General features: G+C 32.6%; 1 protein-coding gene across 5 annotated transcripts; it reads left to right on the forward strand.

Moving 5' to 3' along the window:
• The first annotated feature begins 5,570 nt into the window (after nucleotides 1-5,570).
• LOC125861028 (14 kDa proline-rich protein DC2.15-like) lies at nucleotides 5,571-6,445 on the forward strand. Of its 5 annotated transcripts, none has more exons than XM_049541115.1 (2): nucleotides 5,571-5,881; nucleotides 5,936-6,445. In XM_049541115.1, the coding sequence occupies exons 1-2, from the start codon at nucleotides 5,635-5,637 to the stop codon at nucleotides 6,199-6,201; spliced, it is 513 nt and encodes a 170-aa protein (XP_049397072.1). In that variant the 5' UTR covers nucleotides 5,571-5,634; the 3' UTR covers nucleotides 6,202-6,445. The 5 variants fall into 5 exon arrangements, with proteins under 5 accessions (XP_049397072.1, XP_049397073.1, XP_049397076.1 ...); XM_049541116.1 differs by having other exon boundaries at nucleotides 5,571-5,875; XM_049541119.1 differs by having other exon boundaries at nucleotides 5,571-5,863.
• The last annotated feature ends 10,140 nt before the right edge of the window (nucleotides 6,446-16,585 follow it).

Here is a 16,585-nt window from a genome sequence, read left to right on the forward strand (position 1 = left end):
TATATATATATATATATATATATATAAAAGATGATACATTTTACTTTTAGCACAAGATGAAGCGAATTCCCGAGTTATGGGGCGTACACCTCATGATTCTTTAATTATTCAATATATAATATATGAAAACAATATAATAATACAAAATTATAAAAATAAATAAATAAATAATACATAACATAATTTAAATGAATTAAAATATAATTAAAGAAACTCATGGCAAAACTGTCTAAGGTGATTTTACAAATACATGAATAATTCAATTATATAAAAGCAATTTTGAGATGCACATCAATTCTAACATTTTAACTTTTAAACAATAAAAAAGTTACAATTTCTTAAAATATATTATTATCATACTATGCAATTTATTTTCCTAAAAAAATAATCAATAAACTTTATTAACATTATAATTAAAAAGTCACGACCCAACCCACCAGGTCATACGAGCATCTACTCTAACAGTTAGATAAGAGAATATTCCTTACCATCTAATTTGGATTAAAACATGCGAAAAATAAATGATTTACTACAAAAAAACTCATTAACATCACAACTTTAGTAAAACCTCTTTACAATAGACTGAAAAACACCTCCAAGGAACTAGTCTAAACATGCACTAGAGCTATTAAGAGTATACAATTTTTTTTCCAAAAAAGGGGAATTATCCTCTACCTTGTAAATTAACCACGAATTAGTTACAGGATTGGAGGGGGGCATAGTGCCAAAAACCTCCATGAGAATTCCTTCTACTTGGTGAGTATACAACATACACCAAGCTAATGCAAAAGAGGCTACAAACTATCCTAATGGAAGTTTAGCCTAAGGTATCAAGAAAGAATTAAGGTTCGAAATGCCATTCTAAGTGAATGATTCGAAATGCCATTCTAAGTGTTTTTAGGGTCTAATTCTGAATACATATTTGCATTCTGTTTATTTATTCTGATGGCACCTCTAACTTTAGTTGACAACTTACTTTCTTCAAGAAAAATTACCATATTGTTAAGATTGTGTGCATGCTTGGATAAGAAGTCCACAACTTCATTTCACTCTCTAAAATAGTGTTAAATTTGAATGTTGTTCTGTTGTATCATCTGTTGTATTATAGCAATATCTCTTTGCATCTTTCATGGGATCTTGCATTTGCCCAAAATCATGTTCACCACCAGAAGAGAGTCTAATTCGAGGATGAACTTATGTGGATTTCTGGATATGCACCACTGGACTCAATGTAAGGCTGTTGACACTTCTGATTAGTTATTAGTATGGAAATGCACTGGGGTTGCAAATGTCATCACCATCTGTCCATTTCTTTTTCTAACAGTACCCCTCGCTCCTATTTTTCCTTCTTTCGAATTGAAGCTCCCATCAGTGTTTAGTTTCCATTCATTCACCTTTGGTTTCTCCCACATCACCATAATACTTACATTCAAGAAAAATGAATTTAAGGTATATATTTCTTAGTTAAGTTTAATAATTTTAGTATACTTTACTTTTTTTTTACTATCGATCTAACGCTATTCAATTTTTTTTCAGAGTGAGTGTACTTGGGAGCAGAGGTACAATATGGTCATTGCTACCACATTTGAGAGGAGGGCATCCACGAGACTGTCTAGTTGGCTAAAGAAAGTCTGGGATACTGATCAACGTCCGGGCTGAATGTTGCCTCATGTTTTTGATGAATTGCACCAGTATTGGAACATAGATAAGTTCAAGGCAATGTCCGAACAAGCCAAAAATGATAAAGATAGTCTTAAGGATGGCTCGTTGCACACCGGAGGTGCAAAGACCATTGGAACAATTACAAGAGAGATGGTAAGTTCTAATTCAAAATTTTAAATAAATAATTAGATGATTCATATGTATCGTTATAAATTTCAGTATTTATTTATAGAAAAAAGAAATGGGGCGCACTCCCCTTCAACCGGAGGTTTTCAAGAGAACTCATGGGAAGAAGAAAGAAAATTAGTCAGATCCGGATGTGTGGGTGGAGGAAAGGGCCGAACGACCTTTTGTACATTATTTAATATAAATAATATATATGAATAGTGAATATATTTATGGTATGTATATATATTGATGCCAATTATTATATTTAATATGCAGAGAGAGTTTAATTAGTACGTGAATGAGAATCTAGATAGTTCGGTCCAAATGACACCTGAACTGTCCACCCAAATTTAGACAAAAAAAGTGGTAGGGGAACACACAAGGGTAGAGTCTAAGGTCAAGGCTCTCGAAACGATGTAAGAAGACACTAGTCAGGCTTACAAGGTATTGGATCGTCACGTCAAACCGAGGCACTTGACGGTGTTCAAATTGCTGCTATGTCGGCTCAAATAGCATAACTTACATCGGCACTGGCAAATTCTGAGCAAAGAAGAGTAGCTGAACAACAAAGCATGAGTGTGACCGTTCAGCAAATCAAAGAACAAGTGTTGAACCTCGCTCGTCGACCTATTACATCTTCTCCTACGGAGGACATCGACGACTACAGTGAGGAGGAGGAGGATTTTGTAGATTGCACTCCCTAGTATAGGTCTCTTTTTATTATGAACTTTTTGAAATTTTGAAACGAATTTTGGAAGACTTTACAAGACTTTAAATTGTGATTTAGATATTTTTGAATGCTAATTTAAGTTTGTTGTTTTATATTTTGTGTAGCTTCTTTATAATGTTTTGTGTTTGATTGGGGCTGAATTGAATTGAATTGTTTTGGAAGGTGGGCAGTCAAAAAATTTGCAGAAAAAGCAACTGACAGGGTGGTTTTGTCCGTCGCTTTTCTGGGTTTTATTCTTTTTTAAATCCAGAAAAGCGAAGGACAGGGTCCTTTAGTCCATCGCTTTTTTGGGTTTTATTTTTTAAAAAAATACCATAAAAGCGACGGATAGGGTCCTTTAGTCCGTCTCTTTTCTAGATTTTTAAAAATTAAATTGAAAGAAAAGCGACGGACAACGTCTCTTAGTCCGTCACTTTTCAAGATTCTAAAAAAATTAAAAATTAAGAAAACCGACAATCTTTTTGTAAATTAAAAAAATAAAAAAGCGATGGACGGCGTCGCATTATTTTTGAAAAATAATAGGCGACGCAGTTCGTCGCTTTTGGAAAAGCGACAAGATTGACTGCGTCGCTTTTCTGTCTCTTTTGGCAAAAAAAGCGATGCAGTCCATCACCTTTTTCCGTGCCTTTTTGGCAGTGTTTTTGTAGTGCATTTTGATGATAAAATTATTTTCACAATTTGAAGGACTTTTTGAAGAACTCATATCATTCTTCCTTTTATAATTACCACAAAGATGCTTATTATAATTATGTCCATCCACGTCCTTATTCACACATTCAATCATTTAACGTCTTTCAGACTTATTATTCACTACTATCACATTCATATGATAGAATGGAGCAAATTAACTGGCGGGTTTCAACGTTATCATACATTGCTATCACATTCTTTTCAAGGAATGAAGCAAATTCAATGAGATGGATTTCAAGACTTTTCGTTAAAAATATATTATTTTTACCTTAGTCATCATTTTATCATCACTATGATGCATTGAGACTCAAACTCAATGTCTTATCCACACAAGGCACATTAGGCCATAGTTCTATGAGACTCGAACCCAATACTTTATCATTATGGTGCATTAAAACTCAAATTCATGATGTCTTACCCTCTTGGTGCGATGAAACTTGAATTCATCATGTTACCCTCAATCATTAATTAACATCATAGTCCAAAGTGCTTTAAGACTCACCGAAGTCCTTAAAATGTACATATATGAACAAGTTATATGCAAAATATAATTTGTAAACTATATGTTTTAATATAAGATATTCAACTTAAAGCAATATCTACTAATTTATAATTGCATAAAATCATTTTTTTTATAATAGATAGAGCAATATATGCTACTATCTCGCGCCATATGAATAAGTTATGACAAATAATAAAAGGCACAAACTTAAGACGTATTTGGAAGGTTCTGTGACATGGCCTTGTGCCACCAACCTCATTCTTACCATATGCCCTTCTCTCGTGGCATATAATAAGCACCTTAAGATTAATTCCCCATGGTAGAACATTGTGCTGATAAGGTGTTATAAAACATAAGCTCAGAATAATATAATATAAAGAGAATTAAGAAGACAAGATATGGAAATGAAGAAGAGGACTTTTCTTCTATTCAAGTGTGTTTTAGTACAATGGTGAATGATAACTCAATTTATAGGTTGAGATATCACTCCAAAGGTCATCAAGTTCAATGTCCAAACTAGAAAATACATTGTTATCCATATTGTTATCCAAAAAGGGGTTCATATTTCCTAAGGAATATACATACATGAATTTGGTAGTTCATGAATAAATCAAATGGACAATTCACTATTCAATGGATTTACAAATGACCTTTATAGGTTGGTGTTTAGCAAATTTTTAATAAAGAAAAATCGATATGCAGAGATTTTTCACAAATTTTTTGACATTAGAAAAAAGGACTTCAAGAGATCAATTTGATAAAAATAATAATTTAAATAATCGATTTTTGACCATTTTTGGTAGACATTTTATATTTTTTCGAGCAGATTAGTGTTTGATTGGTAGGTCAAAATAATTTAATTGGATCAATAATAAAATATCGTATATATATATATTTTGTTTTTTAAAATTCAGTCTAAGGACATATATGTTTAGACATTTTACAATAGTCCAAGTGCATATTTTGTCCTTTTTCTTCCATTATTTAAAGTCATTCACCTATGGTTAAAATATGTACTAAGGAGGAATGTGGGTTACCATTAAATAGGTAGACATGGAATTAAGTTGTCCTAATATGGAGGATAATTTGTGAAGTAGTGAAAAGTAGAAAAGGAGCTACCATAGCCTAACAGATTCCATGTCACGGGCATCACTATAGCTATGAAGCTGTAATCCATAAAAAGTGTTGATCTAATAATTCCCTTCCATGATAAAACATTTTTCTTCAAGGGCAACTTTTATACAAAGTCGTATATTCTTTATGTTTCAATTTATATGAGAAAATTTAATTAAATATAAACTCTTTCAATTTTAATGGAAAATATAATTTAATATAAACTTTTGAGAAAAAAAAGAAAATCTTTTAAAATTTATAATCTAAATTAAATTATAAATTATTTTATTAAGAGGAAAAGAAACCTTTCAAAGTTCAAATTGTTACACCTTCCATCTCATTTTATACGTCACTATATATTTCCTTTTTAGTATGTATCAACAAGAATGTCATCTTACTCTAATTAGAAATTAATTTAACTTCTTTTTTTTTTCATAAATTTTTCATATATCTTTTAAATATTTTGAATTTTTAATTATTGTGACTTATAGTAATTTTTACATAGTTTACAATATATCAATATCATTTTTAAAAAATTGAAGATTTAATGAGCAAATTCTCAATCAAACTTAAACTATTTAACTCTCGAAAAATGAAAAATATGATAGTTTAGGGAGTACTGTTTTTAGAACTGATTAAAAAAAGTGAAGTGTAATTTAGGATAGAAAGAGTATTATATTCCTTGTAGCAGTATAAATACCCTGCATGCCATTACATTTGTTCATTCATCTTTGCAACGATTTGTGTGCTTTAGCTTCCTTACAATAACATGGCTTCTAAAACTAAAGCCTCATTGGTTACCCTTTTCCTCTCCTTCAATCTCCTCTTCTTCGCCATAGTCACTGCAACTAATACTGATTGTGCCTTCTGTCCTTATCATCCTCCTGGTAGCGGTGGCAGTGGAGGTGGCGGTTCAGGCAGTGGAGGTGGAAGTGGAGGTGGTGGTTCGGGCAGTGGAGGTGGTGGTTCAGGCAGTGGGGGTGGAGGTGGAGGTGGAGGTGGAGGTCGAGGTGGAGGTGGGGGTGGGGGTGGAGGTGGAGGTGGAGGTGGAGGTGGGGGTGGGGGTGGAGGTGGAGGTGGACAAGTAAGGTGTCCAAGAGATGCTTTGAAACTTGGTGTGTGTGCTAATATACTTAATTTGGTGAATGTAGTAGTGGGGTCTCCACCAACTTTGCCATGCTGCAGTTTGATACAGGGACTGGCAAATCTAGAGGTGGCAGCTTGTTTGTGCACAGCCATAAGAGCAAACATACTGGGCATAAATCTGAATGTGCCACTCACTCTTAGCCTCATTCTCAACAACTGTGGAATGAATAATAGTGGCTTCACTTGCTAAGCATTCTGCTCTTTATTATATGTCTCTTATCATTAATTATCATGAATTTCCTTGTCTTATGATAGTTATATTGTTCTAAATAAGCGAATTTGCAACATCAACTTATCAAGTAGATTCGTGATTCGTGAACCAGTTGATCATTTTACATTTGTACTCAAAAGGTCGTTTTACTACTAGAGTATTATATATGGACTGTCTTTCCTATTTCATAATATAATAATAAGAATATTTATATTTTGGGTTTCGTTCGACTACTCTTTAAGTTTTTCTTTTTTTTGGTCAAAAGTAAAAAACGTGCAACTCCACCTCGTGCCTTAACTCTGTACGTACCTTAGCTTCTGTAGTTTGAGCTTACTCAATCATTACAAAATGATAGTTTAGGATCTTCTAAGGTTAGACCACAATATTTACATTGAAGTGAAGTGAGTAAGTCACAATTACATGTTTTAGTGGCGACCTTGAAGTTGTTACAACTACTTAAGCAGAATGTTATTTGTGGCAATATAAGAGATCGCCACAAAATACAGATTGTGGCGACTAAACTAGCCACAAAAGTATACCAATATGCCAAAAATGAAGTTCCACATGATGTAGCCACAAAATGGATAAGTACGCCAAATAATTTTGTGCAAATAGCCTGAATACAACAAGAGGAACATTGGCTGGCGCCATGTACTAACGACATTTGCCCATGGACAGCCTCCATTATTCTTAGTACTTTAGGGCTCGAATGGAGCTTTTTTATTGGTTGATACTTTATCATTATAATCTATAAATAGTAGATTTCACACACTTGTATAGTATATTCATCCTGAATTCACACATTGAATTGTTCTCGGAGATAAAGCTAGCAACACTGGATTCGGATTCAGTGCTCATCTGCATTAAGCTTTATATGACTCACTTTCTATTCTATTTTATTGATCACTTTTATATCGTTTTTTACTTATTAATACTATACTATTTAACTGCTAATAATAAAAATCTAATAAGTTAAGCTAAGATGCAGATTTTTGACCTCATACAAATTTGATTGTACTACTATTATTTCGATAAATGAATAAAAAAGTTTCTCACAGATGGAAATCATTTTTATTGTTTACAGCTCTAGTATTGCTAGCTAGCAAATGGAACCTTCTACTATAGTTATGCCCGTGACTTAACTGGAATCTGCAGCATGATATATTTTAAGCAATGCCCTTTTCCTAATTTTCCACTAAATAACAAAAATTAACCTCCATCGTTAGTCTCAGAGAGAAAAAAGGTTTCACATGCACATATATTCTCTGACTTAAGAATATCTAAAAGTTCAAAGTTCAAACCCTCAAGCAAAAGACAATAATAAAAAAAGATAATTAGGATGTAGACAGAGGTGGAGCTAGGTTGGGGTTCGTGGGTTCAGATGAACCCACTAGCTTTTCCATTAATTTTGTATTTGTATTAAAAAAAATAATAAATATATATGTATATTAACTTGTGAACCCCCTAACAAAATTGTATTTGAGCAGTGAAAATGCTTTTCACACATTTATTGTGGTTTCAAACACCTTTCTCTTTTGTTTTAAAATTTAGAACCTCCAAATTTCTAATTCTGGCTCCGCTTCTGGGTTCTGGAGGTAGATATCGTTTATTTTGATATGACAACTAAACTAACATACTTCACATCATGACCTGCAGGAGTAATTAACGTAATTAGGTTAATTAATGCAACAACCACATCCCGTGATTCTAATTAAGGCCCCTGCTTATATATCAAAGCTTTGAACTGTTTGCAACAAATCTTAAGTCACTGAATAAATTGCAATCACAAATAAAATATGAAGAAACATCATTTTATTGATAAACATTATAGGCACAAATTTATTTATTAGCTTAATACTTCTCTCTTAAGATTTCTCTGTGATTCAAGGATCGTTAATGATGTATTTCTTAAACTAGGACGATTTGGACTTTCTTGAGATTTATTTGATCTCCATTGATTTTTGTGAATATTTTGTGAATTTGCGAAATATTTGAAATGTGTTTTCAAGGCAATATAATACCTCTTTGTGTGGGCATAAACTAGGATTTAAGATTAAAAAAAGTAGCTTCCAAGAACCCTAACTGAAATAGAACTCGTATGGTAGAGTCCTACAAAATTTCGATGTCTCCATGATTATAAAAATGTTATTCCATGTTTGAAAGAAGAAGAAAAAAACAGTAGAGACCACAGTTCGATCGAACCTACAATTTTTTTTTCTTTTTTAATACTCAACTATAGAAGGGAACCGTTATGAAAAGCAAATAATCGCAATGGGTGAGAGTTTATATTAAGGTCCTGAGAATTTCAAAATTGTCAATCAAACGTCGGATTAATTTTATACATGAATAACTTTTTTATATATATCTATCGAACGTTGTATTCATTATATACATGGATAACTTTTTTCTTATCCACCTACCAAATGTCATATTAATTATATTCACGAATAATTTGTATCCATCTATCAAACGATGTTAAGTTATAGACTCTAATGCATGAATAAGCTAAGACTTGTTTTATTCCGCTACCAAACTACCCCTAAGGGTGTAGATATCGTTTGTGTTGATATGACAACTAAACTAATATATATACTTCACATCATGACTAATTAATGTAATTAGGTTATATAATGCAACAACCACATCCCGTGATTCTAAGGCTCCTACTTATATTTCAAAGCTTTGATCATTTATAAAAATGATATTCCATGTTAAAAGAAGAAAAAAAGAAACAATAGAGACCACAATCCGATCGAATCAATAATATTGTTTTTTTTCTTTTTTCATACTCAACTATAGAATGGAACCGTTGCGAAAGCAAGTAATGACAATGTGTGAGAGTTTATACTAAGGTCTCAAGTAATTAATATTGAGATTAACTTCTCTCCACTAAGCGTGCACAACAAAATTACACTTCATATTTAGAAATACTATTTTTTTTAATTTGATTATTATATTTTTACATTTAAAGATTAATGATTTTTCAGCTTCTTTTTTTCTTTATATTTTTTTTACAAAAAAAAACAAGTTTTACCGATCTAAGATTTATTTTTTGAAAGAACATTCAAATTTTTTTGAGACAATCTACTTTGAGTATTATTTAAATAAATTGGAGTACATATAATAGTATATGAGTCAAAGTTTGTTTTAAATTATTTTTTGTGTTGTTGATTGAATGAACTAGGAAGAGAAAATATAGTCTGAAGCAATAGAGGCACCAATCCAAATATTGATATTGATATACAGGCTAGATTATTGGAAATACAGGTTGAAATATGCAACACACAGGCGTACAGGTCTAAAGATGGATATACAAGAATGAATGTAGGGATTCAGGCCCAAGATACATGTTGTATACACTCAGTGTATATAGTTTCTTAAGGCCGAAAATAGGCTCAAAAGCTTCAAAAAATTTCCAACAGACAATTTGAGTTAAAAGATGCCAAAGCTCATGCATTTGCAGCTCCTTTGTTAGCTTATGACAGGTTTTGGGTCAACAGCCCATCAGATTTGAAATTTGGGCAAAACACCCAAATTCAATATTTCTTCCTTACTCTTATTTATTTATTGTTTGTATTAACAAACCTTTTACTTGATTTGGTTTTATTTAATTAAATTCCCAAAAGAAAGTCATTTCTTCTTTTTATGTTCAAATTGAAATATTTTTATTTTTATTTATCGTTTATTTCGAAATATAAGAGCTATTTTCCTTAAAATTCCTTTAATTTATTTTCTTTCAAAAAAATGAAAGAAAAAATGAAGTTTTCTTTACTTAGTTAATACTTTTCAAGTTAGTCAAATGTTTTAGTCAAATCATTGGTCAACCGCAAGTTAGCGGACATTCAAAGGGCCTAACACCTTCTCGGAATGTAAATTGAACCCCGAACTCCTTTGGATTTTCAATTGATTTTAATCTGTTTATATCTTTTGAAAATTTACAAGTTTTCTTAATTTCTTTAAAAAAATTAAGTGGCGACTCTATTTGGAAAATCAATTTCTCTTCAAATCATAAGTTAAGTCGATTTTTCAAAAGAAGTCCATTTTTATTTTATTTTTCGAGTAAAACACTTGAAACCCTAAGAAACTTGATCGTTCCCTTTCCAGATTTTTTCCGCATGTTCTTGGTCTACAAACAATCATAATAACACGGGAATCAATAAACAATCACTAATTACCCGGATTACTAACAATTCTAACAATCCTAGATCATACCCATGATCCCAAGTATCCAAACTAGGGCTTTTTCCTCCATGGTTTCCAATTCAAAACCCTCCCCCATCGATAATTACCCATTCTATTACATTCTACGGATAGAAAAATGAATTTGGGGAGTGAGCTATTTTAATAAATCCAAGACGCCCATTTCACAACACACCTCTAACCAACGACGTTCAGAAAATACATTTCACGCTAAGAACGATTTTGGGAGTTTTAGTCGCCCGAATTCAATTCCGTAAAGTCGTACGGATTTCTTAACGAGTTATCTAACTACTCATGTAATCAAAATCATAATTAACTCCCCCGATTGTTACCAAATTTCCCTACACCTGAAAGACTACGATTTCATCCAAATCTGGACTAGGTTGGGAAAATCCAAATACTACGAAAAAGTTTTCCAACCCAATTTTTTTTCATTAGCTTTTCTATAATGACGGAACCTAGTCGTTACAATTTAATTTTTTTAACCTTTCTTTAAGCTTATTTAAAATAAATATAAATCAATTGTGACTTGACATATTTGTACGTCTTTATAATATTTTTTTATATTAATGCATATTATTAAAACACATGACTTATTTAATAAGTACTTTAGAAATTAATCAACAAAAATAAGTTATTTAATAAGTACTTTAGAAATAAATTATCCCAAAAATATTTAGTGAAATATAGTTTTTCAGATTTGCATATTTAAACAAAATATGATTATTTTGATTCAGAATAAAATCAATGGAACTATTATAGTTTTTCATAAAATATACTCTTAAAATTTAAGTTAAATGTATGTTTAGGGTCATTCATTATTGTTCCATTTACTTAGAATTGTGTAGGTTATGTATGAAAAAAAAATCTGGTGGAGAACACTATCATCAAATGGGGTCTGCCATGTATGAATTTGGATTAGTCAAGTTTTATTGTGGGTTTTGAATATCAGATGAAAAATTAAAAAGATGTGTACAATTACAACCATATTAAGGATTTCACATATATATAATATTGAAACTAATGATATGGACGTGACACACACACATACTCTAAACTAGTCTCATCTAAAAGCGATTAGAGAACATACTTTTATTATTTTATTGTATTCTCAACAGAATGCCCCCTCCCCCCGGTTGTCTAGTATTTATTATTTAATTGTAATCTCAAAAATTTTATTTTATTATTTAATTATATTTTCAATTTTTTTAAAAACATATAAAAATTTTGATAGACTCTCAAAATTCTATCAGTGAGTTATTCAAGTTTATATTATAACGTCAAAGTCACTTAACTATAAATATTTTAACTACAAAATCACTCAGGTATTGATATTTCACTTAGAAAGTCACATAACCAATTTGAATCTCCTAAATACGAAATTAGAGGTTTAGTTAGTGGTTTACGAGGGTTCAAATTTTATCTTGAAGTTTTCTGTTTAAATTTCAAACATTATATTTTAATTTTTCGAACCTTTTTAATAAAAATCTTGAATCCATCACTATAAACGAAATTTGACGTCCCTTTTTTATTTATTAAAACCACCAATAGTGGGGTTAAGCTAGTATGTTCCTAATGTATGTATTGATTAGAGCAAAGAAAAAAAAAATAGCCGATGGATTGAATATTTGTCTTATTTTTATTTATATATACATATAGATTTTTTGAATCCCCTAAATACAAAATTAGAGGTTGATTAAGTGGCTTAGGGGTTCAAATTTTATCTTGAGATTTTATGTTTAAATTTCAAATATTATATTTTAATTTTTCGAACCTCTTAAGTAAAAATCTTGAATCCATCAATATAAACGAAAGTTGACTTCATNTTTTTGAATCCCCTAAATACAAAATTAGAGGTTGATTAAGTGGCTTAGGGGTTCAAATTTTATCTTCAGATTTTATGTTTAAATTTCAAATATTATATTTTAATTTTTCGAACCTCTTAAGTAAAAATCTTGAATCCATCAATATAAACGAAAGTTGACTTCATTTTTTATTTATTAAACAACCAATAGTGGGGTTAGCCCAGTCTGGTCCTAATGTATGTATTGAATAGCGTAAAGAAAAAAAAAACTGATGTGGCATTGTAACAATCTCACGACCCATACCATCGTGATTGACACCCACAACACTAACCCTCCAGTGGGAGAACCATTACTACAACTCAACTATCCAACTTAATCAAAATACTATGCATTTAAAGATACAGAAGCAGGTTTAAATGCAAAAATAAACTGATGTTCCCATAAACTTCAAACGTCTAACAAAACATTTGCGGAAAACAATGCCCAGAACCTGAAATTCAATGTACCAAAACTCTACTAACGACAAGTCTAAGAACAAGGGGTACAACCCCAAAACTAACAAACGAATATCTAAAGTACTCATCTAAGTCTGAAGAAAATGGACTAAGTAAAAGGAGAACTAATGGAAGCCTGAAAGAGCTGGCTCACCCTTGAATTTCGATCTCGATCACTACTCTCCTAGTTGAGGCCTATCCGTAGCCACATGAAGATGCATTGTACTCAACAAAGAACAAGCAAGTGCAGTATCAGTACACAACCATAGTGTACTGGTAGGATCACGCTGCTATCCTAGTAAGCACAACATATATCTTAATCACAACAAGGCATACACATACATGTACAAAATATATAGACAGTTATAATTTCAAGAGCAATGCACAAGTACATATCCTCAATAATAAGTAAATATGACAATTCAATGGTCCTCTTATGGAACCCATACCCAAACTATTAGTGTAACGAAACGTGGTACCCGATCTCAATTAGTGTGCCGGACGTGACACCCGATCTCATATATACGCCAAAATATGGCACCCGATCCAATTTAGTGTGTCGAAACGTGACACCCGATCCATTCAACACAACCACAATCACACTCATATGTACATACTCATAGTCATACAATCAAGTGTTAAATCATGGAATACATTTGTTCATTCATACGCAATTCACTAGGTTTGATCAACAAGGCTTCATTCACATACATACATGCATTACAATGAAGCAATTACCAACATATATCACGCAAAACATGAAATCAAACCATCACCTACCTAAAAAACAAGCTTGAATCCCCTAAGACACTTGAATCTTCCCTTTCCGAATTCTTTCCGCTTGTTCTAGGTCTACAAATAATTAATATACGCAAGGATCAATAATCAAAGGTCTAATTATCCAGATTATAATAAACCTAATAACCCAAGACAAAACCCATGATTCCAAGGTGTAGCTAGTGCTTTTTCTCACCATCAATTTCAGTCCAAAACCCTTCCCCAATAATATTTAACCAAGAATCTAAGTTCTACGGATCGAAAAATGGATTAGGGGAGTAAAATCCTTACTTTAGCACAAAAAGTTGTGGAAAACTGTCAAGAAATTGCCTACGATCGTCTCTTTTTCTGACCCAAATTCTTTCTGCATTGGTTTTTCTATAACGACGGGGTTGTTTCCTTCATTTTGGAAAAGCCAATAGGGAAGGAATTTGGGTCAGAAAACTTCTGAGTAGTAACTTGGAAATTTCTTGTCTAGGGTAGACTTGGACGAAATCTGAGCCAGGTGAGGTCTAGGGCAATCTGGTAATGGATGGGGGATTTAATTATGAATTTTATCACATGAGTGGATAGCGAAGATGTTAAGGAGCCTATACGACTTTACAAAATTAAATTTAGGGGAGTAGAACTCCCGAAACTGAACTTGGCGTGAAATGGTAGTTTAGAACGTTCAGGTTTCAAGGTGTGTTGTGTAATGGGAGCTTAGAACTCAAATTCTGAGCTTATGTCTCCGTGCAAGCCGCTAGGGCGGGGACTCTGTGGCGGGATGGGTTCCGTTGTGGCGGGCCAGTCGTGACTTAAGTAAAAAAATAAACCCCAATTTCGTTATTTTCTTCAAAACTTCATTCTTAAGAGCTAAGGGACGATCCAAGGCAGTTTTTGACAGATTTCCACAACTTCTAGTGTTAAAGGTAGGGAAATTACTCCCCTAATCCGTATTTCGATTCTTAGAACTTAGATACTTGAGTAATTATCGTTGGGGAAGTGTTTTGGTCTGAAGTTAATGGTAGAGAAAAGTCATAGCTGAACATTAGGATCATGATTCATGGGTTTGGCCTTGGATTGATATTTTGATATAATCCGGGTATATGAGGCCTTGTTTATTGATCCTTGCGTTAATTACTTATTTATAAACCAAGAACAAGCCTAAAGACTTCGAAAAGGGAAGGCTCAAGTGTCTTAGGAGTACTCAGGCTTGGTTTTGATGTAGGTGATGATTCGATCTGTTGTTGTATGATAAATGCTTGTTAATTGCTTCATTGTATGCATGCATGTATGTGAATAGGAAATGTGAATCAATCTAATGAGATGATTATGTGGGAACAATTACATGCCTTAAACTTATACTTGATTATATTATTATGAGCACCGTTCATTACGGGTGTGATTGTGACTGTGGTTGTGTTGACTGGATCGGGTATCATGTTTCGACACATACATTGGATCGGGTGTCACGTTCCGACACACTAACAATTTGGGTGTGGGTTTCATGAGAGGACCACTTATGATTATTACGTTCATATATATTTGCCATTGATATTGGGAAATTGTATGTTGCTCCTAAATGATAACTGAATTATGCATTCTGTATATGTGTGTTTACTGTGTTGTAATTATTTGCTTATGTTCCACTTACTGGAGTAGCCGTGTGATCCTACCAGTACACTGTGGTTTGTGTACTAATATTGCACTTGCTCGTTCTTTATTGAGTACATGTGTAACATATCGCAAATTGAAATAGCTAGGAAGGAGATAAGAACTGGAAATAGTCATTTTTGGAAAGAATGAAAAATCTGGAAATTGTTTAAGTTAGGAAAAATGAGTTTTTGGTAACTTCAAACGGCCATAACTCCTAGCTTAGGATAAGTTAGGTGTAATTCCAGATATTATTGGAATGACCTTTCCAACGCTGTCGAGTTTGCGCAATTCCAAGTTTGTATGAGTGATTTATGCCCTTTGGAAGTTTGGCTGTTGGAATAAGGAATGTTCAATCCGAATTTTGAAGGGGTAGTTTGGTCTTTTCCTTACCCTTTTATTTTAATTCATTTTTGGTAATTAATTAGGGGTCTAAGCTGAATAAGATTAGTTTACACTTTTACCAAAAGAGTTAGGGTTTTAAGAGAAGAGAAAAGAAGAGGAGAAAGGAGAAGAACGTTCAAGATTAGTTAAGATCGTTGATATTAGCTTGTGGATTTCATCGGTGGTGATCCTTAAAAGTTATGTGAGATCACATAGCGTTAGGTTAATTCGCTCACGCGCCAATCATGATTTATTTCAGCGAATTTAAGTTCTTGAAAGCTTAGAAATTGAGTTCTTAAATGGGTTTGTTGAACTTTCATTAGATTCTTGTTTCGTTGAATTCGTTGAGGAGTTTGATCCTAATATGTGATTTTAGGTTCGATTTAAAGTAGAATCTGATGTACTTTGAACATTTAATCGATTCTAAGTAACTAGTGAAAGAACCCATGGGGTTTAGAGGGTTTAGAGCTGGAAAACGAAGAAGAAATTTCGTCGGTCAAAATTTGGCACTGCCTCCGTGTCGCGGAGCCATTTCCCAGATCTGGGAATTTTTGTTTCGCGTCGCGAAGCCGTCACGGAGTCTTCTGCCTCAAAATTCATTTTCAAAACTAAATTTTAAAAGCTTCTCTGCGTCGCAAACCCACCCTCAAATATTGGTTTTCAATCTTTTCTCATGTTTAGCTATCTAAAATCATTCCTAAATATCATAAGATATTTCCAATCACAAATCACAATCCTTGAATCCATAATTCAATTCAAGGACTAATTAAGAGTCAAGTCAAGAGTAGTTAAGATCAAAGTTAAGAGTCAAGTTAAGGGAAGTCCTTCAAAGTTTTCAAGAGTCTTTTATAAATGTTTCAACTTTGTTTTAAGACTTAAAGTTCAAGTTGAGTAAACAGTAAAGTTTGAAGTCCATTTCTTCAAAAGTATATGGGGACTATGTATTCCCAAAGGGTTTAAAATGTTTTCACATTTAAACAAGAAAGGAAACCTCGATTTCCAAAGGGCCTTCGGGCTAGTTTTCAGAAAAGAGAAATTGCTTTCTAAATGAAGCAAGAGGGGAAACTT

The sequence above is a fragment of the Solanum stenotomum genome, chromosome 3, assembly GCF_019186545.1.
Source record: "Solanum stenotomum isolate F172 chromosome 3, ASM1918654v1, whole genome shotgun sequence".
NCBI classification, from domain to species: domain Eukaryota; kingdom Viridiplantae; phylum Streptophyta; class Magnoliopsida; order Solanales; family Solanaceae; genus Solanum; species Solanum stenotomum.

Bases quoted from the DNA above. Each gene is read 5' to 3' on its own strand.
- LOC125861028 (XM_049541114.1), top strand. From the start codon at position 5,635: ATGGCTTCTAAAACTAAAGCCTCATTGGTTACCCTTTTCCTCTCCTTC.